The sequence below is a fragment of the Neovison vison genome, chromosome 7 (assembly GCF_020171115.1).
Source record: "Neovison vison isolate M4711 chromosome 7, ASM_NN_V1, whole genome shotgun sequence".
NCBI classification, from domain to species: domain Eukaryota; kingdom Metazoa; phylum Chordata; class Mammalia; order Carnivora; family Mustelidae; genus Neogale; species Neogale vison.
The window spans coordinates 162550430-162574783 of NC_058097.1; the positions used below are offsets into that span (position 1 = coordinate 162550430).

General features: G+C 41.4%; 1 protein-coding gene across 1 annotated transcript; it reads right to left on the reverse strand.

Moving 5' to 3' along the window:
• Nucleotides 1-1740: 1740 nt before the first annotated feature.
• Nucleotides 1741-15339, reverse strand: LOC122912746 (vitamin D 25-hydroxylase). The gene is made up of 5 exons (XM_044258888.1): nucleotides 15080-15339; nucleotides 6208-6349; nucleotides 4989-5621; nucleotides 4056-4385; nucleotides 1741-3024 (listed from the first exon to the last, which is right to left on the reverse strand). The coding sequence occupies exons 1-5, from the start codon at nucleotides 15302-15304 to the stop codon at nucleotides 2849-2851; spliced, it is 1506 nt and encodes a 501-aa protein (XP_044114823.1). The 5' UTR covers nucleotides 15305-15339; the 3' UTR covers nucleotides 1741-2848.
• Between the last annotated feature and the right edge of the window lie 9015 nt (nucleotides 15340-24354).

Here is a 24354-nt window from a genome sequence, read left to right on the forward strand (position 1 = left end):
CTTGGAAGTATATAATTCCCTAATATTGTCCTCCAACCCCATTCTCAATGACTTTGTCCCTTTTTCTATCCTTACCGTTATTTCAATGGCATTTGAGGAGAAATATGCTCAGTTGCCATTTTGAATAGGAAGTTAGATTTCCAACATTCTTGGCTCAGTGAATGACTGATGAGAAAGAAGGCATTTCCACTACAGTAGATCCACAGCCTGTTACTACATAATTCCCCAAAATAAATATTTTCCATTATAGATTACTTACTAATTTATGTTAGTTTATATTTTTCTGGGGCACCTGGGTGGCTTAGTTGAGTGCCTGCCTTTGGCTTAGGCTGTAATCTCACAGTATTGGGATCAAGTCCCATGTCGGGCTCCCTCCTCAGCAGGGAGTCTGCTTCTCCCTCTCCTCCCTGCTCTTGCTCTCTCTTTCTCTCAAATAAATAAAATCTTCAAAAAATTTTTTTTGTTTTTCCAAAAATTCAGTATTTTATTTCTACCACAGTTACTTGGCCCCAAACGGTCAACAGTTGACACTATATAAAAACCAACCTTACAATAAACTGTAAAGCATAGTAAAAATCATTCAGAGTAAAAAGAATATGGGATGAAGGACATGCTTTTGTAATGAATTAGGGAAATCACTTCCCCTATCTGAACCCCTATTTCTTGGCTACAACATGAACACATTAAGTGAGATTAAAGCTCTCTTACCTTTACAAGTTAAAAATCTACATTTTGTAAAAGATTTTTGTCAGGTTGGTATTAACTTCAGTAAGAAAAAGTAGAACATTCCTTTAGGTAATTTCTAACAGTAAAGAAAATAAATAGCATGTTCTTTATTCTCTGTAGATTTATGAAGGTCTTAACCATCCTAGAAAAAAAACAGTGATAGTATTCAAGAGCAAAATAAGACTCCTTAATTTGGATTATAATCTATTCCAGTTCACTAAATTCTTTGCTCAGACCACTAAGCTTCCAGAATCCCCAGTCTATAGAGTTCAACCTAAGCATTTATAGGAGAAATGACAGTAAGTAGGAGGCCCAGGGATGACAGATTTGCTGTGTCAACGTAAAAGCAAAGATCAAACAGTAATTTGAATGACCACAATTGTCAAGAGTCCGGGAAGCAAGTGGGAAAGTTGCTTGGCTTAGCAAAAGGTTAGAGGGCAGTGAGTTAGATATCATAATTAGTCTGCTAGTCAGGAGTTCCTCTTCTCCTCATAACTCTCCTTATTTTTGTTTAGATAACTATACTGCCCCATTGTAGCACATATACTTTGCAGGAAGCCAACTCCATCAATGGCTCTAGTAGTCAGGCCCAAGTGAACCATAATCCCACTCAAAAGACATAGGTTTAAAAGATGGGCACGTAACTTAGTTAGGACCTATGGGACACAAAGAACAGTTTTGGGAGAATATCTGAAAAGCTCCCTCACTCCCCCAGAAACAATCCAAGCTCAGCCTCAACAAGGAGGCAAAGCACATGTACTTCCGCAAGTCAGTCTTAAGATAAAGCTGAGACCATCTGGGAGGCAAAATTGAGGGATGTGAACAAGAGATCCTTGACGATCTATCCTATGACCTACATGCTCATACCTACTCTCAAACTGCCAAACTACCGCCTAATTTCTCCTTTATCATTCAAGTAAATTTGCCCAGGACTTTTTCCTCTTGCAACCAGAAACATCTTAATATATCAGAGATGCAAAGACTCCTGATTCATCACACAGAAACTTGAAAATATTAAAGTTAAATTCATATTCTTAAAGAAGTCATTGTTAAGTGCATTTACTCTACGGCTGTAACTATTCATGAGCCAAGTTACAAGAGCAGAAATCCTTGATGTAAAACATTAGAAGAAATCACGTTACAACAACTATAAATGGGTGAATATACATAGCATTTTGAGCAGGACAGTCACAGTTCACGCTTATTTTCCTGGCATCATTACTACTAGAAGCCCATCATCCTCAAGCATACCAATGTGCACATTTACTCGGGCTCTAAAGCATGTTTTTTGGATTTGTACAGTATTCTCTTCAGAAAAATAACAGTAACCCAAGGAAATGGCTGGAGACCTTTAAAAGGTAAAACGATTCCATCTTTAAGAGCTGTGATGGTTTAGGAAAAAAAATGGTACTAGGAAAAATGTCTGTGCCTATAAAGAATAATTACTTTTGGAATATCATTTTTTATTATAATTACATTACTGTGATTTCCTTTTACTGAACTCGTGGTACGATGAATACCCGGGGCACAGGGACCCTCATTTGTAATAAGAACAAGGTAATTCTTAGGCAGACATAATAGGGAGCAAGACTTGAAAGCACTGGCAGTTTCTTAAATACATAGGTATTTCCTCTATTATCTGCCACTATGTCTAAAATATCTTTGTACTCCAAACTCATTTATTTAGGTTCTAATTTCTTTAGTCCTCTATTAAACTGGACTCCTACCACACTACCCATTAATGATAATATCTTATCAGAAGGGAACTGGCTTTGGCATTTGGAAGCAAAGCCCCCTGGACAAGAGCAAGATGGAGTCAAGAAACGAAAGAGGGTACCAGGTGCTCAGAGCACCCATGGCCCGGCTTACTTAAGCAACATCTGTCATTTGCACCTTTGTTTTCCTCCACAGATAATTCCACCTTAGAAGTCACAAAAGCTTGGAAAAAACCACAGCTAATGCTTATTATTGCTTTAGTACTATTTTCAAAGACATGTCTGTGTTCATTTGGCTTTGTGATGCTGTGACTTTTTGTCCAAACACACACACACTGATTAGATAAACAAGGTTCAGGGCTAAAAGGCAACCAGATAACATTCTCCCACAAGATGTCCATGCACTTTCAGCGTCTTTCTGCACAGATGAGGTAGGGCTGGGGTTGCAATGTCATGCCTAATCTGGGCTTCAGATCAGGAACCAGCCCGTGTGGGAAATGCACATGAAACCGCTGGAGCAATGCTGTGAAAAACAGGAACATCTCCAACCGAGCCAGCTGCTCTCCAAGGCAATGCCTTTTCCCTAAACAGAAAAGAACAGACATAATTTTTAAAAATCCATAGTATTTACCAAAATTTACATCTACTATACGGGTACCATTCAGGAAATCTGGTATTTAAAAGAAAGTTAGAGGCAGTTATGCTTATTAAAAGGAATAACAACTGGCACTTCAGCTCCCAGAGCCCATTTCTTTACCTTCTCTTGTATCATGGACTTCTGTAAGCTTATTAATCCCCCTCCACACTTGCCTTGCACGCTGCAACACAGCCCACGATATGCCATGAAAGATCATATCTCAAGAGTGCCGTTTTGTTCTATAGACCAGAAGTGCATTTCATTTCAAACGACTAAAAGTGAACCCTTTCCTGTGGGCGCCTGGGTGGCTCAGTGGGTTAAGCCACTGCCTTCGGCTCAGGTCATGATCCCAGGGTCCTGGGATTGAGCCCCGCATCGAGCTCTCTGCTCAGCAGGGAGCCTGCTTCCTCCTCTCTCTCTGCCTGCTTGTGATCTCTCTCTGTCAAATAAATAAATAAAATCTTTAAAAAAAAAAAAAAAGTGAATCCTTTCCCAATGAAAGGAAGAGTTTCCAGTCCGTCTTCCATGGGTCTTGTGGTCCATGTACTTTTTCACCACAGAAGCAATATTTTTGAAGATGAAGTACAATAAATGAGGAACCAAGAAAGCTATGTTTCAGTTGCACTTCAAATTCTGATGTCATTTCTTCCCCCGCATCTCAGTTTCTCAAGCTACCTGTTAGTGACTTCTAGCTCTACAGGTTTTGATTACAAGCCAAAATCCACAAGCAAAAAAGTTTCAGAAGAAGCCAGACCTTCTCAACACTTTCTTTCTAGTTACTGAAGTAACTGTTGAGTAGAAACTGGTGTTAATGACCTCTAATTATACCAATCTCTCCTGCAAGAATCACTGCTGTATTTTCAGAGTTGGAATCTTTAATTCTACAACAGAATGCTTCTGATTAAGATGTCATACATACATCATTAATCATCACTACCCTCTGTCCTAAAGTTGTATCCCTGTGAAAGTTCTCTTACCTAGGGAAAAAGGAACCAAAGCCTCCTTCTTGGCAAAATATCCACTGCTGTCCAGAAATCGCTCAGGAGAGAATATTTCTGGGTTTCTCCAGTACTTTTCATCAAAATGGACAGAATAAAGGTTGGTAATTACTGTTGTGCCTTTAGGAATGGAATAACCACGTACAACTGCATCTTCAGAGGTTGCATGGAAAATCCCTAATGGCACGATATTACAGAATCTTAAAACTTCATGCAAAACTGCCTCTGTATAAGGCATTTTGCTTTTGTCATCCCAAGAAGGTGTCTCAGTGGGTCCCATAATTAAATCGATCTCTTTCTGAACTTGTCCTGTCAGAGAAAAAGTGTTCAAGTTATTATGCAATTCTTAGAATTCTATCCAAAGTCATTTCCCTTTGGATAACCTATAATAAGTCAACAAGGTCTGGTGACAGCTAGATTCAGATTTTTCACTATCTGGGAGTTCTATTTGAAAATATGCTATATATTGTGTGCCACCAGAAACCAATGTTCTGAGTATCTCTGTTGTGAAAAACACACTAAAAGTAATAAAAATAAAAATTAAATAAATCTACAATTGGAATAACATCACTCTCGGCAAGGGAAATAATGAAACATAAAACTTGAATTAAAAAAAAAAAAAAAAGCAGGGTTCAGGCCCCAGCTCTGCCACTCCGGGGCCTGAGCTTGGGCAAATCAGCTACTTAGCCTCTCCTCTCCTTTATAAACAGGCATAGTAAGACCTATCTCTGAGGTTCTTACATGACTTGAGAGAACAGATATAAAACTCTTTATAACTATGAAATATTTTTCTTCTTGGCTAGCACAGCAGAAATTCCTAAATAAAATGTTTTGTACATAGATAGCCAAAGGCTCTAAAACATTGTGTGAGCCCTAGATGTAGGACAGCCCTGCAGTCAAGAAGACCCTCACCTTGAATGTTAGGATAAAGGGCCATGAAAAGAATTGCCCACCGTAGCACATTGGTTGTAGTTTCAGTTCCAGCAATGATGAGTTCACCCACGGAAAAAATGAGGTTTTCTTTGGAGAAAGTACATGATGGGTCATTTTTACCTTGATCCATCTCATCTAAATAAGCATCGACAAAATGCTGGGGTGACTGAGGCTTTCTGTTGATGGAAGCTTTTTCAGTAAGTCTGGAAAGAAAATCATAGACCACAGCTGCATTTCTAAACAGCTGGTGATGTTTTCCAAAAGGGAGGATGCCAATCCATGGAAAGGCGTTATACAGGAAGACTGAGGCACTGGCAGCCAGTTCCACATTTTCACTAAATAACTCAATCATGCGCTGAAAATCAGTGTCTTCATAAGTGAATCGTTCTCCAAAAATGATCAGATTGGTTATGTTTGAAACAGCATTTGTTATTAACTGTTTAAAGTCAAAAGGTCTACCTTTGTATGTTTCAATAACATCAATAAAAAATTTGGTTTCTTCTAAGATTTTAGACTCAAAAGACTTTTGGCCATATCCGAAATAGCGGAAGCTATTTACAGCTAATTTTCTGTGATCAACCCATCCTCGGCCATATCTGGAATTGAGTAAGCCTGGGGGGGAAAAAAAGTATTAAAAAAACTTTATCATTCCTACATTCCTGTATCGAACACCTAAAAATGCTACAGAATAAAAAAGGATGGTTAGTCATGCTTCTCCAAATCTTTCTCTAAAACTTAAACGAGACCTTGTTCCCTGCCACAGAATATTGTCAACAGATAAAGCTTGCCTACTTTTTATCTGGGGATAGGCAGAAAAGACCTGTAATTCTCCCACCACAAGAAACTAGACAGTCCTGTGTAATTCATCCTGGATGAACTAAACCAAGTGACTTTATTATCTAACTATTACAATAAGTCTTATCTACAAAAGAAAAACTACTGCATGTATCTTAGACTAAGAAAACAACTGAAAATCATCCTTATAGAATCAGAAATTTTCTGTTTCTGTTTCTAGATTTTAGAAGACAGATTTTCTCCCATTAAAGGCATATGCTACTACCAAGGTAACCCTGGGAGAGGCTAAGGAAGCCTGGATGAGGTGTCAGTGTGGTGGAAATACTCAAGGCAAAAGGAGGATACTATGAATTGAGTGTCTGTGTCCCCACAAAATTAACTAAATAGGTGAAAATAAACATACCTCCCATTTTTGTCATCTTCATGAATAAAGGAAGGCATGGTCTGTCTGCAAAAATCTCACTTTGATGAACAAGGCATTCCTTTACCACATCATAGCCATTTAAAACCACAGCTGATATACCTCCGAGATCTAAACTGAAGATCTTTGAGAAGAAAAGAAATACAACATTTAAATGACAAAATGGAGAAATGGAGAAATAAACTATGGAAATCCACAAGTGCTAAGCCCAGTTTTCCCAGTATTTGTTACTTTCCTGAAAATGGCAGGAGGTACTATTCAACTGACAATTTCTGAGTGTCTTCTGTCTACAAGGCATAGCAATCATGATGATTTCATTACCCGGTCAGTGCCTGAAAACATAATCTTATAAATGCTATAAGGAAAAGAGTACTGGGCTCAGAAAGCCTGGATTCTAGTTTAAGCTTTGTCATGAAACAAATATAGGAACCTGGGCAGAACCCTTAACCTTTCTGGGCTTCAGGGCAGCCGCAGGAAATATGATACTTGCTTTGGATGCTCTTTTTTTTTTTTTAATATTTTATTTATTTATTTACAGAGAAAGAGAGATCACAAGTAGGCAGAGAGGCAGGCAGGAAGAGAGGGGGAAGCAGGCTCCCCACCAAGCAGAGAACCTGATGCGGGGCTCCATCCAGGACCCTGAGACCACAACCTGAGCCGAAGGCAGAGGCTCAACCCACTGAGCCACCCAGGTGCCCCGCTTTGGATTCTCTTAAGATTCATTCCAACTCAATGCATTCAGTGAGATCTAGGAATCTCTTTTTATTTCCAAGATAAGTGAGGAAGCAGCATCATCTCTGTATTATTCATTACTCCAGGCTTAGATAGGGGAGGGGGTAACCTGAGAGATAACTTTGAAGTATAAATGTATTAAAATAAGGCTCATTTTATTTGGGTCCCTGACTTTCATGAAGTTAACACAGCTGGCCCCAAAGGGAATCTGATCTTGGAGAAAAGGCATTTACCACATAGGCACAGGCAGATGCCCTTCAGCTAAGGGGAAGGCAAGACAGAATATCCATCCTATGTCTTGCTGGAGCTTCTCATGCGCTTCACCTCAGGTTCACTTACAACGGAACACCTCCCGTAGTCTACTCCAGCTAGTACAATGAGCGAACAATACTACTTTATCAGTGCGGTGCAAAGATTCTCTCAAGGTCTGGCTGAAAGCTTTTTAGGGCCAAAATACTAAGTCAACCCTCATCTCTGTGCAAATAAGTTAGAGGAGTTTTAACTATGGTTTACACTAGTTTGGGGGAAAAAATCCCAAAAAGGAAGTTTAATGGGAAACAGGAAGTTCAGCAGAAGTAATGACAGGAAAAAAACTGTGGTGAAGACCTCCAAGTAGGAACAGAAGCACCCGCTGAACAACAGAGTCTTTGGCATAGGGAAAGGCTCTGCCAACCAAGCAGTAGAAATGTCCAGAACTTCGGGGAAGTAGCACGGACTACGTGTGACAAGCAGTGGCATTAGTCAAAAGTGGTAGTGTAAGAGTTTCAGTGCCAACAGAATGGCTACCAGCTGAGCAAAAGTGGGACTCTTTCAGTTCCCAAAGCAGTAATGGAATGGTCTTAAAGTCATTTCCCAGAAGTGTAATTTTAACAGATATAAAGGGAAAATGCCTCCTCCTGTGTCTCCTATAATCTCAACACTCTACTTCAACTCTCTGACACCAGCTGTGTGGGTTTTCCACACCTCAGCAATTCTGGGACACCAGCTAGGTATCCTAGAATTTAACTCAGTTCTGACACTATCTACCCAGGGATTGTGTCAGAGCCCACAAGTTAAGGGTTCAGTCCCTCAGGACTGCTCCCTGTCCCCACTTCAGATGCTATTAGCAAGTCCAGGTGCTTCTGACCAACAGGCTATAAATCAGAGGTTCCCACGACTTCCTCCTTGGGTCCCATTAATATCCTAGAGTGATTCAGAGAATTCAGGGAAAGCATTACTAGACTAATGGTTTATTACAGCAGGACACAAATCAGGAACAGCCGTATGGAAGATATGCATAGGGAAGGTATGGGGAAAGGGGACTGGAGTGTCCAGGTTCTGCCCAGGCATGCTTTCTATCCTCTGCTCACCTCTACCCATTCACCAACATGGAAGCTCTCTGAACTCTCTAATTCAGAGGCTTTTGTGGATGTTTATTACCTACGCAAAATTAACTACATCATGGGCCATAGTGACTGATTCATCTTCCAGCCTCTCTCCCTTTCCCAGAGGTAGTGGGGGTATGACTGAGAGTTCGAACCCTCTAATCGTGATTGGTTCTCCTGGCAATAAACTCCCATTTTAGGGACTGTCCAAAAAATACCTCATTAGCATAAACTCAGGTGTGGTTGAAAAGGGTTTTTCATGAATAACAAAAGACACCTTTATTAGTTTCAACACTTAGGAAATTCCAAGGGAAGAAACAAAAAACAAGTATGTATTTCTTATAATAAATCACAAGTATCACAGCAGGAAAGGATAGCATTAGTGAACAGGCAGTTAGTTGTTCCAATGCAGGAAAAAAACAGACGGATGGTTTCACAAGAATGGTAGAAGACCCCGTGGGTTGAAAGCTGTGTGAATATGGAGCAAAAACAAACAGGAGAGTCATACTGCAGGGGGAAGCCACTAGGTATGGACACTGGATTACAAAGACCAAGGAGGAGCCATGGCTTGAGAAAGTTGTTATATAATCTACCTTCACTCAAATATTTGGTCCCCTATTTGAGGGTAAAACTGGGGAAACTGTCATTTGAAGTAGCATCTATTCTAGTATATGCTGTTTTCAAGGACTTTCAGTAAAGGTTTGTGAAACACTTTCTTTCCCTTCTAGAAGTCAGTCTGTGGTCATCAAGTTTCTTCCCCTCCCTGCAAACCAGCTCTGCCCACAATTTTTCAGTGTCTCGGTAATGAGCACTCCAACCAGCCTTCCAGCTGTTCAGGAGCCAAACTGCCTGTGTTGACTCTATTTTTCTCCCCAACCCCGCATCACTGCTTCAAATCCCATTGCTCCTATTTTCAGAATATATGCAGGAGACGGCAATTTCTTACCCTTCCATCCCTGACACTCTGATCCAAGCCATCTTCATTTTCCCCCATGCTATCACAACAGCCTCTCAACTTGTTTCTTTTTTTTTTTTCCAATTTATTTATTTTCAGAAAAACAGTATTCATTATTTTTTCACCACACCCAGTGCTCCATGCAATCCGTGCCCTCTATAATACCCACCACCTGGTACCCCAACCTCCTACCCCCCCGCCACTTCAAACCCCTCAGATTGTTTTTCAGAGTCCATAGTCTCTCATGGTTCATCTCCCCTTCCAATTTACCCAAAAGCACATTCAACTTGTTTCTTTATAAGTGATTCTCAACACGACATCCTCCTGCTTCAGGGCCTTTGTATGTGTTCTTTTGGCCTGGAATGTTCTTTCCCCAGTTATTTTTAGAGTTTGCTCCTTCATTTCCTTTAAGGCTTTGCTCAAATGTCTTCTTTGTGGTGAGGCCTGCTCTACCCCAGTTAAAATTCTACCCCTTAGCCTTCTCCATCTCCTCCCACCTAATTTAGTTGACTTCACACGCTGTACTCTGATGTATTATAGATTCACCTATTCTATTTATATTGTCCATCTCCTCCCCGCCCACCTTGGCACTCAGGAGAACGTAAGCTACACTAGGACATGGATTTTTACTACTGTTTTGTTTACTATATATCTTCACACCTAGGACAGTATGTAGCAGATGCTGGTAACTGATAACTGTATGTTGAATATGGAGACATACATCTAAGTATACTATTACAGAACACCATTGGTGACTTGCTATTAAGAGAGGGATGAGAAAAAAGCCATTGATGAAAACTGATAAACGACTGTCTCCCACTTTTCAACCTTTGCTTGGGCTGTTTTCTCACTTGAAATGCCTCCCTTCACTGCCATACTGTCTGCCATACCAAATCTTTAGGGAACATCCTCTACGAAGCCTTTCTTGGTGCACTCTCCTTTTTATTCTGGGGATGCAAGACTGTTTCAATACTCAAAAATCAATCCAAGTGATGCACCACATAAACAAAATGAAAGATAAAAATAATACGATCAGGGGTGTCGGGTGGCTCAGTCATTAAACCTCTGCCTTTCGTGATCAGGTCATGACCCCAGGGTCCTGGGATCAAGCCCCACATGCAGCTCCCTGCTCAGTGGGAAGCCTGCTTTCCCTCTCCCACTCCCCCTGCTTGTTTTCCCTCTCTGGCTATGTCTGTCAAATAAATAAAATCTTAAAAAAATATATGATCATTTCAATAGATGCAGAAAAAGCATTTGAAAAAATTCAACATCCATTCGCAAAGAAACCTCTCAACAAAGTGGGTTTAGAGGGAATATACCTTAATATAATACAGACCATATATGACAAACCCACAGCTAACATCACACATAATGGTGAAAAACTAAGAGTTTTTCCTTTAAGATCAGGGACAAGACAAGGATGTCCACTATCACCACTTTCATTCAACAGAGCACCGGTAGTCCTAGCCACAGCAATCAAACAAGAAAAATAATAAAAGGCACCAAAATTGGTAAGAAAGAAGTAAAACTATTTGTAGATGACAAGATACCATACATCGAAAACCCTAAAGACTTCACCAAAACAGTATCAGAAGTAGCAAGTGAATAAGTAAAGTTGTAGACCACAAAATCAATATACAGAAATCTGGGGCGCCTGGGTGACTCAGTGGGTTAAAGCCTCTGCCTTTGGCTCAGGTCATGATCTCAGGGTCCTGGGATGGAGGCCCGCATCGGGATCTCTGCTCAGCAGGGAGCCTGCTTCCTCCTCTCTCTCTCTACCTGCCTCTCTGCCTCCTTGAGATCTCTCTCTCTCTCTCTGTCAAATAAATAAATAAAATCTTAAAAAAAATACAGAAATCTGTTGCATTGCCATAACTAATAACAAAGTAGCAGAAAAAGAAATTAATAAAATAATTACATTTATGATAGCACCAAAAATAATAAAATATCCAAGAATAAATTTAACCAAGGGGGTGAAAAACCTGTACTCTGAAATCTATAAAACACTAATAAAAAAATTGAAGATGACACAAAAAGAAAGATATTCCATGTTCATGGATTAGAAGAACCAATATTTTTAAAATGTCCAAACTATCCAAAACAGTCTAAAGATTTATGAATTCCCATCAAAATACAAAGAGCATTTTTCACAGAACTAGAAATTATAGAACAAATAATCCTAAAATTGGTATGGAACCATTAAAGACCCTGAAAAGCCACAACAATCTTGAAAAAAAAAAACAAAACTAGTGATATTATAATCCCAAATATCAAGATATACTACAAAGATATAAAAATCAAAATACTATGATCCTGGCACAAAAACAGACACACAGATTACTGGAGCAGAAAGAGAGCATAGAAATAAACTGCTGATTAAATAGTCAATCTACAGAAAAGGGGAAAAGAATATGCAATGGAGAAAAGACAGTCTCTTCAACAAATGATGCTGGGAAAACTGGACCAATACATGTAAAGAATGAAACTGGATGGCTTTCTTATACCATATATAAAAATAAACTCTAAATGGATTAAAGACCTATATGTGAGTCGTGAAACCATAAAAATCCTAGAAGAGAAGATAGAGAGTAATCTCCTGGTCATTCCTCTTAGCAATTTATTTATGGATAGGTTTCCTCAGACAAGGGAAACAAAAGCAAAAATAAACTATTGGGACTACACCAAAAGAAAAGCTTTTACACAGCAAAGGAAACCAATAAAAAAACAAAAACAGCAACAGCAACAAAAAACTGAAAAGGCAACCTACTGAATAGGAGATGGTATCTGCAAATGATATATCTAAAAAGAGTTTGATATCCAAAATATATAAAGAAATTATACAACTCAACACGAGAAAAACAATCCAACTAGAAATGCGCAGAGGACCTGAATAGGCATTTTCCAAAGAAGACATACATATATCACATGACACATGAAAAGATGCTCAATATTACTAAACAACAGGGAAATGCACATCAAAGCCACAATAAGATATCACCTTATATCTGTCAGAATGGCTAGTATCTGGGGTGCCTGGGTAGATCAGTCCCTCCTCGTGATCTCAGCTCAGGTCTTGATTTCAAGGCTGTGAGTTCAAGCCCCAAGTGGCTCCACGCTGGGCATGGGGCCTACTTAAAAAAAAAAATGGCTGGTATCAAAAAGAAGAAATAATGAGTGTCGGCAAAGATGTGGTGAAAAAGGTTCCCTTGTGGAGAAAAATGTTCTCACTGTTGGTGAGAAAGTAAATTGCAGCCACTGCAAAAACGGTATGGAGGTGCCTCAAAAAATTAAAATTCAAAATAGTATACAGGGGCACTTGGGTGGCTCAGTTAGTTATGTCTGACTTCTGGTTTTGACTTACACAGTGACCTCAGGAACAACTCTGTGCTCAGGAGGGAGTCTGCTTCCTCTCTCCTTTTGCCCCTCCCCCAACTTGTATGGGCCCATGCATCCTCTCTCTCTTTCTCTCTCTCTCTCTCTCTCTCTCTCAAATAATCTTTAAAAAAATAGCATACAATTCAGTAATTCCATTATTGGGTATTTGTCTAAAGAAACTGGAAATACTATTTTCAAAAAGATACATGCACTGCTATGTTTATTACAGCATTTATAAGTATAATAGCCAATATACGGAACCAATGTAAATGTCCATCAATACATGAATGTATGAAGAAGATGGAATATAGGGGCACCTGGGTGGCTCAGTGGGTTAAGTTTCTGCCTTCAGCTCAGGTCATAATTTCAGGGTCCTGGAATTGAGCCCCACATTGGGCTCTCTGCTCAGCAGGCAGCCTGCTTCCCCACCTCTCTCTGCCTGCCTACTTGTGATCTTTGTCAAACAAATAAATAAAAACTTTTTTAAAAAAGATGAAATATAATGTATACATACATAATGGAGTATTACTCAGCCTTAAAAAAGATGACAACATGAATGGACACAGAGGCTATTATGCTAAGTGAAATAAGTCCTACAGAAAGACAAATACCATATGATTTCGCTTATATGTAAAATCTAAAAACAAAACAAACAAAAGCAGAAACAGACTCATAAATACAGAGAACTGGTGGTTGCCAGAGGAGAGAGGGTGGTGGACAAAAGGGATAAAGGTGAGCGGGAGGTACAATGCTTCAGTTATGGAATAAGTCATGGGAATAAAGTGTACAGCACAGGGAATATAAGAAAAACAATTTCCTATTCTGCAAGATAGAATTTTACATAATTGGTTTAAAGATACTTTTTACGTTATAGGTCTAAAAAATTCTTTTGCAATTAATAACCAGAACATGTGAGTAGCATTTTACTGGTTTTAATTATTATCATTACTCATGAGGAAAAATTAAAATTCAGAGAAAAATTGAGTTTTACATGACAAGAGGACTCAACTTTTAGTCTCATGCTTCCACATTTTAGAATCCTCTCTAGGATATTATGAGAATATTATGGTACCAACAAGCCAGAGACCATATACAATCAATGGCAATCACAGAAGTCCATTCATTCCTAGAGCACTGGGAGGTTGACAATAAAATGTAAGAATTATATACATCTGCTTTAGGTAAGACTACTTTCCCTTTTACAATGTCAACCGTTAGAGAGGTGCAGAAACCTAGGATAATTCCTATAAACATTGGTTTAAATAAAGACTTAAGCCCCAACCTGAAATTCCACAATTGGTATTGGTAAACAGCAACACTATACTATTCCTTCAAAGCATGCACAATTTGTGGTCGATATTTAGAGGCGCGCGCTCTCCCCAGGCTCCAGCTCCCTAACATCAGGCAGTGTCTGCCTTCCTCACCGCATCCTCAGCACCTGGCAGAGCCTGGCTTGTTGCTGCACAGGCGTGAAGGCACGAATGGATTCTATACAGAACAGGTGAGTACAGCCAGCGCCAATGCTCTGGAAACTTCTGTCTCCTTCTGAGGTCACGACACGCTTCCCATCACACGCTGGAGTTCTGGCCTTCTGCTCTGCAGGGAGCAGCGGCCCGGCTGTGTGCAAGTCCCTCGGCATTTCTGTGCTGCACTTTGCTTCTCTGCAAAGGCCGGAGGTAGGTCGGCGGGACTGTTTTGAGTTTAGGTCAGGGCACCTTGGAAGGGAGGCTGCCCCCCCCCCCCCCGCCCCGGCAGCGCAGTCCCAGTGTTTGCTCTGAGGATGCTCCTGGCCAGTCAGGCCCACACTGCTCACTGCGCTGTAGGACTCCGCACCGATTTTTACTCATTAATTCACTCGCTCTTTCATACTTATTTTCCAGAGCCTATCTTGGCCTGGGGCCTTCACCTGTGCTTTCTAATACCCACAATAGATGCCTAGACCAGCCACCCTTAGATTAACATTAATCTGGACCTAGAACTTGGACGTCTCATTTTCACAAGAAGCCACGGGTAGAACCGCACACACGTCTAGCACCCACCAGCCGACCAATAAAAAAAACACAAAAACCCCACAAGCAAACGAACAACCACACCCCAATAGCCCAGGGCCCCACTGCACAGGCGCGGAGCACAACCTTGGCGCCCTCGGGACCCGGGACCCACGGCGCAGGCGCGGGAGCACTGCCACAAGCTGCCGCTCTGATCGCGCGAGGCGTCGGAAGGGTGGAGGTCCTGGCTGGGCGGAGTTCCCCTGGCGGGGCGCGGCCTCCGGTGGGACTCTTACCCACCCCGACCGCGGAAGCCCGTTTCTGTCCAAGTCGCTAGTTCGCGGAAGGGGTGTCTCGACAGGTAGGGACTAGGAGCGGCCGTCCAGCTCCCCCCTAAGGAAGGCCCGGGCCCTCCCAACCCGCAGCCCGTGGGGCTGTACCTCGCCGTATATCTGGCTCTGCTTTCTCATGTAGACGTGGGGAAGCTCGCCGGAGGCGGCCAGGGAGTAGATGTTGCCGATAAATGGCAGCCCCGACGGCCCGGGGGGAAAGCCAGTCGGCCGCCTCTGCTTCAGCAGCTGGTGGATCCCCAGCGCGAAGAGCAGCAGGAAAAGGGCGCCTCCGAGCGCCGCGGCGCATGCCGCAGCACCCGGAGGGTTCCACATAGCCCGGCCGGGGGCTGGGGCTACGAACCCCGCCACCTTGGACCAGGCTCGCCCTCCTGCCCCGCCGCATTCCTATTGGTCGGACACCCCCCAGGTCCCTCCCCCATTCCCTGGCCATTGGTTGGCCGCACTGGACAGTGGCTCCTCTTTCTGCGGGGCTCAGAGTCTAGGCGCTAGAGGCGGGTACTACCCTTTGGATCTGGGCGTGGCTCCAGGCGAGGTGGAGCATGGGGGCCTTTTCCAGGGTGTTAACTCAGAGCTTGTGGAATGCTGCACAACTTCGGTCTTTGGGGTAGAGGGATCCTTCTAACTTTGACCCCAACCCTTTCGGAGGTGAACTTTTAGGAACTCTTAAATATTTAAGAGTGAAAAAACTGCAAAGGTTATCAGAGCTCAGTCCTGAACTAAACCTGCTGATCTTGAGAATTAACACTTGAGAAGTGACTCATCAATATTTAAAAAAGTTATCTATGCTTTTTTACTCATTTGTTCATTTTACGCATTGATTTTTTTGTATGTGTTACTCCTAAGAATTGTGATTTCACAACATTCAGGTAACCTGAGTTAATCATGTATCTTTCCACTCCTTTCTGGTCTTCCCAAACTGGTTGCTTCTTGGCAATCACAGAGGACTCAGTAATCTGCCCTTACTTAGGGATGGTACTTGTGTAGGAAACAGGCAGAAAGAAATGTAGACAAAATTAAATGTCCTTATAACCTGCAGCCCATTGACAAATACTTTAGGCAGGCAAAGTATAACATTGTTCCAGGACGCTCCAAACTGTCCTAATGTGAATGCCTTTCTAGACAGAAGAATAACCTTGGCTTGACAAATAGCAAAGTCTCAGGTATTCAACATGAACATACTTTTGGAACTTCCCTTATATTTACTTCCTCCAGCCCCAAAGTATATAATCAGTTGCTCCTCCCAATTCCCTGGTGCAGTAGCTCTGTATGCCCACGCGTCTTGTCCCTGTGCTTTAATAAAATCATCTTTTCAAGAATTTTTTCTTGGCCATCATCTCCGGACCCCAACAACACTACTCCAAAAACTCATCATTTGGTGCTGGAACATGGGGCTTGAGTCTTTTCATCTGGACTCTGAGCCACAGTGCCAATTTGGTGAGTACTTTCCTCTCCCTTGACTCTCATTCCAGGGGTTTTTTGAGGAGTATGGTCTTATTGCAAAACTTTCGTGTTGATTGCTCAGGCTGCAATCATTTAGCTGTGGCTACTCTATGGGGAGAAGCCTGCCTGCCTTCTGGCTGGTAGTAACCTGGCCTGAATGGTAATAAAACCCAGAAACTTGATGCCCTCTCTTTATTCCTGTCCTTATACAAAGTTGTCTGTCTTGGACATGGGATGACCACCTCAGTCACCAGGATGGCTACCAATCTTAAGACTCCTGTGGGGGCGCCTGGGTGGCTCAGTGGGTTGGGCTGCTGCCTTCGGCTCGGGTCGTGATCTCAGGAGCCTGGGATCGAGTCCCACGTCCGGCTCTCTGCTCAGCGGGGAGCCTGCTTCCCCCGCTCTCTCTGCCTGCTTCTCTGCCTACTTGTGATCTCTCTCTGTCAAATAAATAAATAAAATCTTAAAAAAAAAAAAAAGACTCCTGTGTGAGTTTTCCTCTTCTTTGTCTGTTGTGATCTCCTCCACATCTGTGCTCTAGCCACTTCTGGCTACAAGACCCTCACTGGGAGTCAGCCAAAACCTGGACCTGACTGAATTATAACCCAGTGGGGGTCTATTTCCTAGCAAAGCTGGCTATAAAGACCTAATGTGTTGGGATGTCGCCTGGATCATGATGGATTTCTATCTTTACTGTTCTCTGGCAATGTTCTCTGCTAACTACTTAAGTCACAACATTGGGAAATTTCCTCTTCTAAAACTCTTCTTAGTGTTTTCCATGGATTAAAAATAGTGAGTTCTTTGTGGCCTTTACTTCAGGGCTGGACCTTCACAGTGAGTCAAACTCATGTTCCATATGCCAGCGCCCATTGTAGTCTAAAATGTGATGGGGAAGCGGGGTGTGCGGGGGCAGGCCTCCCTCCTACAGGACCTTTACAGCTGGTGGTGATCTTAGAGATTTTGTTTGAGGGATGCTTCCCGATGCTTTGACACTCAGAACCTCTGACTTCCCCTGCGAATGGGGGACTACCTATGAGTTGGCAGGGGGATTTTCTTGGTAAAGGACCTTCTCTTTTTAGTTCACAGGAACTCTCTCTTGGGATGACTTTCAACCTACTGGAAACAATTCAGATGGCAAGATTTAAGGAAAGAAAATCTGTGTCTGCTCATCTGTCCAAGCTGACAGACTTTAGGAATGGGAGGCCTCTTCCTCTGTACTCTCGGCTTTTATCTGCCTTCCCCTCCCCACCTAATTCTGCACCACCTTGGTGGCGGGTGGTGCGACCAAGGTCACAGCTGGTTCTTACTCCATCTGGGTGCCCCTGGCACCACCGGCTCCTCCTTCCCTCTCTGCAGAGAAGCGAAGAGCACCCCTTCAGACTTAACAGCATCCACTTCAGATTTCCTCACCAGTGTCCCCAGTAAAAAATGACAATGAGGAACAAATTGATTGACTTTTAATTGGACTTAGGTGGAACATAATTTGGTATTTAAAGTAACTGAAGGGCACATGGGTAGCTTAGTCTTTAAGCATCTGCCTTCAGCTCAGGTCACAATTCCAGGGTCCTGGGATTGAGTCCCACATCGGGCTCCCTGCTCAGCAGGAAGCCTGCTTCTCTCTCTCCTGTCTGCTGGCTAACTACTTGTGCGCTCTATCTCTTTGTTAAATAGATAAATAAAATCTTTTAAAAATAAATAAATAAATAAATAAATAAACCCAATTCCTTTAAAAGTACAGTGGTATAAGATTGAAATTCTACTTTTCTCTCTGTTAAAAAGACAAAGTTTTCTTGAATTGGTCTGTGCTTGATAAGAAAAAGTAAACAAAGTTTTTTCTCTTTTGTCTGCCTAGAAAATCAGTTTCTAGGTTTTGTCTCTGATCACTTGGTTAAAACTTCTCAATATTAAATGAGCTAAGTTTTGTTAATAACTATATAACCCTACATATTTGCCTTTGGAATCTCTTATTGTAACGTTGGTGAAATGAATAAGTTTTGTAATGATCCGTAATCCTATTCAGCCATGTGTTATAACTTGGAGGTTTTATTTTTTTATTTTATTTTATTTTTTAAGATATTACTTATTTATTTGTCAGAGAGAGAGGGAGCACAGGCAGGCAGAGGCAGACAGAGAGAGAGGGAGAAGCAGGCTCCCTGCTGAGCAAGGAGCCCGATGCAGGACTCGATCCCAGGACCCTGGGATCATGACCAGAGCGGAAGGCAGCCGCTTAACCAACTGAGCCACTCAGGCATCCCAACTTGGAGGTTTTAAACAAACTTCCCAAGATCTAAATTGTAAATGAAGTCTCTTCACCCATAAGGCCTTTTTATTTGGTATGTTAACCCTGGAAGCACTGTTAAACTAATAACAAGCCTTAGGTCGTATTGCTTGGATAAATGCTACAACTATCCTAGAGATGATATGCAATTCCTAATATTTTAATATGTTCTGGTATAAGGTCATCATTTAATATTCTGATTTTGAAGTGTGAAGTGTCACAAATTAACCAGACTTCCCTGACATTTATATTGTAACCTCTCATCAGATCTTCAACCATGTCCATTTTTTAGTCTTTCTGTCATTTATAATTATTGTTTGTATTCTCTTGCAAAACATGTTTCATCTTCAAGGAGATTCATAAAAAAGACTTTTAAAAATACAAGTTTTTTAATATCTTTAAAATCTGCAAACTAAAATTGGTAAGAATTTCCAGAACTAACTAAACTGAGGAAGATTATGGTTTTTGTGACTCTTGTTTAAAACATTGCTGGTTTTCTAATATTTGCTCTTCCAGACTAAGGAAACTTTCTCTTATGATACCTATGGCACAAAAAATAAGATAAAATATTCCTCTGTAAACAAACTGAAAACTAACTTTTCTCTTTAACTGAACCCTCTGAAGTTTAAAAGGTCTCCGTAAGTATTCTTCATTTCATGGCAATTACAGTCATGTGCACAAGTTCAGTAAGAATGTGTTCTGCTTGTAATGGGACACCACTGGAAGCATTAGTTATTTTACCAAGGCTTTGGCTGGAATGTCATATTTGAGAGACATGCATAGACTCAGATATGACCAGACAGCTTTAAGGAACTAAGGTTGACTTTATGAAGCATGAAGTCAATAAAACTCTTTGGAAATGTTGGCATGATACTTTTTGTGGTTGTTGCTAAAGATTTTATGTATTTGTTTGAGAGAGAGAGGATGAGGGGAAGATAGAGAAGCAGATATCCCACTGAGCAGGGAGACCCACACAAGGCTCCATCCATGGATTATGGGAACCCCAGCCAAAGGCAGTCACTTAACTGACTAAGCCACCCAAGTGCCGAGTTGGCCTAATACCTTGCTTACAGAGTTCCCAGTGATCTTAACAGGTGAGTAAAGAATGTCACTTCCTGGCAGGTGTGGGAACCTCAGGATATACTGGGGATCTCTAGAAGAGGAATTTGTCCAAATCTACAGGTATTACAGTTATGTCTGATGGCAAGAACTTGGCTTGGCTTCTGGCCTAGAGAGGATACTAAAAGTTCAACCTAGAGATTCCTTATTACAAAAAGTTCCAGCAAAGCAAATTCTAAAAAATCTATATGATCAATCACTACTTTTGCGGAGCTTACATAAATCATTAGGCCAAGTTTATTAAAATTAGACTTATTTTATGATCAAATTAGTCCCGTTTTGGCTATCTGATTAAAAATGAGAGTTGCTATATAGAGAAAATGTTTCAATAATACATTTTTGTAGATACTAGATTTTAAGCATTGAGACTCAAGAAAGCTGGATTATTCTTTTACCATTAGGGCTTCTCAGAAGGGGGATTGCCCCAGAACAATCAATAGGGTTAAGTTCCTTTGAGTTACTATTTGGAAAACCTTTCCTCACTGTAGACCTATCAACAGATGAAGACTATAAGGCTCCTAATTATTCACTAGGGACCAGGTTAATTCATAAATCTCTAAATGAATGCACAAACCATATCCTCCCTAAATCTTATTTGACAGTCACTAGTAACTCACCCATATGAACTGTGGAGACATGGTTTAATTAGAGGATTACAAGTCAAATATAGCAGGGGATTTAACTTCAAAATGATAGAGGCCCTATTGAGTGGGTCATATTTGTGCTCCCACTGCAATACAATTAAAGGGACACTCTTCACACTTTATCTAGAATAAAACCTGTATCTCCTTCACAGGAAACCAATGAACAAACTAACATGCTTTCTTATTCCTGTGAACCTGTGGAAGACCTCAAATTTCTTTTCAAATGACAGTAAAGAACTGGAGGGCTGGAAGATAATTTTAGTTAACTATCATAGGTCTTTTTATTCAGGGTTCTCTTATTATAATACTAACCTTCTTTTATTGTCCTTTCTGGTGTCTCCTTCCCTGGTGCCAAGATTCCTTCACTGCCATAACTTTGAGGTTTATATATGTTGTCTACCTTGGATTGGCTGCCTTTGCCTTTGGTTAACTCCTTATATAAATTCCCCAACTGACAAATGTTGACCCAGAGGGTCATTTCTATGCTCCTATTCAGCAGGAAGAAGTTACAGAAGCTAAGACCTTCCACCCCCAGCAACCTTAAAAATTTAAGGATCGAAATTCAGGTGGGGGTGGGGATGTGGAAACAAAGACAGAAGGAAATGTAGATAAAATTAAATGTCCTTCTAACCCACAGCCCATTGACAAATACTTGAGGTAGGCAGAATATAATATTCCTCTAGGAAGCTCCCAACTGTCTTAATGTGAATGCCTTACTAGAGGGAAAAATAACCTTGGTTTGACAATAGCAAGGCCTCAGGAATCCTGTGAGTCTTCTTCAGCATATGAACATCCTTTTGGAACTTCCCTTACCTTTTACTTCCTCCAACCCCAAAGTATATAATTAGTTGCTCCTCACAATCCCAGGGCAGCAGCTCTTTCTGCCTGTAGCTCCTGTCCTGATACTTTAATAAAACCACATTTTGCACCAAAACATCTCAAGAATTTTCTTGGCTGTTGGCTTTGGACCCCAACAACACTACTCCAGATCACATCAGTACTTACTACTCAAGTTTGCTAAATTACCTGATACTAAGCAGATGATTGCTTATTTGGGAATTCCCATCTGGTATTCATTCCTTTTCCTCCTTACTGCTGAGCAGTTCCTTGCAACATAGGACCTATCCATGCATGGGACTCTACTACAGCTGCCTTCTAGCTGTGATCCGCAGTGGCAAGAGTGTTATGGTCTTCAACGGCTTAAGGCTCATTGTTATAAAAAATACTTATTGGATGCCTATTGGGTATCAGTGTCCTAAGCAATGGAGATACATAGGTGAAAAGAGCAACAAAGTCCCCACCCTTCTAGAATTCACATTCTTGTGAGAAGGAAGAGGAATAAACAAAATAATTTTAGATAATTATAATCAAATGAAGTGTGGTGAGATACCTTAGTGGGTGAGAGATGTTAAGAAATGTCTCTTTAAGATGACATTTGGGAAAAAAATGACTTTGGAGGTGTATTAGTTTCCTACTGTTGCTGTAACAAATTGCCACAAATAGTGACTTAAAACATTCACACACACACACACACACACAAACACATTTATTATCTTACAGTTTTTGAGCTCAGAAGTCCAAAATGGGTCTTCCTGGGCTAGATGCTAGGTGTGGTATGGCTCCATTCCTTCTTAGAAGCTCTAAGAATCCATTTCCTTGTCTTTTCCAGTTGCCCACATTCTTTGATTTGTGTCCCCAATCCTCCATCTTCCAGGCCAGCTGTCCTTGTCACACTGGATCTGACTCTCTTCTGCCTTCCTCTTCCACTTACAAAGATCCTTGTGGTTATTTTGGGCCTGTCTGGATAATCCAGGTGATCATCCCAGAGTCCTAAGTCTAGTAACCTTAATTCCATCTGCAACCTTATTTCTCCTGCCATGAAACGTAACCTATTCATAGGTTGTGGCCATTAAGATGTGGACATATTAGCAGGGAAGAGCAGTATTCTGCTTACCACAGGAGGCAAACCTTAGGGAAATCTGGGGGAAAATATTCCAAACAGAGAGTATGAAGGGCACAGGTCCCCACATATTAAGCAAGCCCTATCTTCTGAAAGTTTTTCCTATTTCTCACTTCTATATTTCTGATGCAAATAGAGTGGAGATGAAGCCAGCCAATTAGGTAACCTTAGAGTTTGGCTGTTTAACTGTTTGGAGCTCACTGAGTGGTATGTGAATATCCCCAGGGTCTGAAGATCTACTTCATAGGATCTCCAGGATTATCTACCTATTGAAACAGGGTGTTTCATAGCATCTCCAGGCACAGAATATTTATCGATTACCTATTACAAATGACTGACAGATTATTACCTTTACAGATTCCTTAAGATTCAGCTATGCCTGTTTCCCCAACATCAGGTATGCCATGTCTGGGCTGGCTACAACTGTTATTATTCAGTATTGGTATTCAGTTAAAGAACAGTCTTGTTCCATCATTTATTTTTTAAACGTGTTAATCTTCATTTCAAAAATAACCTTCCATTCACTTAAAGTCAGGAGTGTTCCTTTGGCATTCCCCCCTGCTACATACGCAGGATAACTGGAGTCCTGACAAGCAGTCTGACAGATGAATGGCACTAATGAGCTGCTTCCTCCTTCACCCACACACCTCTTGGGAGATAGTCATGGTGCGGGGGGAGGTCCTCAGGAACCATTAAACATTCCTCAGAACACAGATCCTTTCTTGTCACCATTTATCATATTTTTTTCATTGCTCAGCAAAGAAAATTAGCTTACTTTGTTCCCCTTCCTGTATTTTCTCCTTGAGTGGTAGAAAATGATCAATAAAGTTTGTCTATGGATTTTATGATGACAAGGATGTTGGGTGGGACAGGAAGTAAAAGATTATACTGTTTCATGCAGGAATCCCGTCTTCAGTTTGTATGGTGGAATGAATGTCTGGGGAAATGTGAAAACCCTGCATATGGCTCTGCACACTTCTGTGTGTGGATCCATCTCAAGAGAGGACAGTGTTGCTGGGCTGGATCCAGGGCCTCTTTCTTGGTCTTTGAAAACAGTCCCTCCATGGCTCATTCTGAGGGACAGTGTCAGATGAGTGTCTTGAGGACTCCCTGCCAGCTCTTGGATGGCTGCAACTCTTGTCTGAGCCCTGGGTACTCACCTCACTTTCCTCCCCCAGTGTACAGTGTTGGCAACCAGCAAAAATGTGTTTCTTCTGAACATTCCATTATGGACACTCACACCTGTGTTTTACCAGAATGGGAAGAAGTGCTCTACCCAAGGACCCCAGGATCACTACCTAAGCCAAAGGCAGATGCTTAACTGACTGAGCCATCCAGGTGTCCCAGTTTGGCTAAGATTCTAAAACACAAACAAACTGCTAGAACTTGAAGGATTAACTTCAGTTACCTAGAAATCTTGCTTTGGGAGCCCTAATTCTCTGACAATGACAAAGGGCAATCAAGATAAGAAGCCTTACAGCAGTGGCTTCCAGACGACACAAGAGGAGAGTCACATGGCTTCTGCCTTTGAGCCAAAAAATAATTTTAATCATTGTGGAACACAACTTGAGCCATTCTTGATGTCATGTGTGGAACTTGTCTACTTCTCGGAGTGACCAACCTGGTCCATCACTCTGCATCTTGGACCATCCTATTCAGCTCATTTTCTTCCAAAAACTTTGAAAGTATCTTCCATTCTTCAGAAGAGATGTTTTTACATGGCTGGTGGGACAGAAGGTTTATTTCTCTGGGGTTTGAAGACCATCATTTTGAGTATGAGAGAGGGGGTGGGCAACTTTCTGGGCCAACAGGAGATAGAGGGCCAGTGAGACTTCTGACAAGAATACTTGGCTTTCTAAATTCTGCCTATCCCAAATTATCCCACCCAAGACCCCTGCTGTAGGCTACTTTCACTGGAGAG

Coding starts and splice junctions, on each gene's coding strand:
- LOC122912746 (XM_044258888.1), bottom strand. CDS start 15,304: ATGTGGAACCCTCCGGGTGCTGCGGCATGCGCCGCGGCGCTCGGAGGC. Junction 5,622..6,207: donor GAAGATGACAAAAATGGGAG/GTATGTTTATTT, acceptor TTTCCCCCCCAG/GCTTACTCAATTCCAGATAT. Junction 4,386..4,988: donor CCTTTATCCTAACATTCAAG/GTGAGGGTCTTC, acceptor TTTCTCTGACAG/GACAAGTTCAGAAAGAGATC.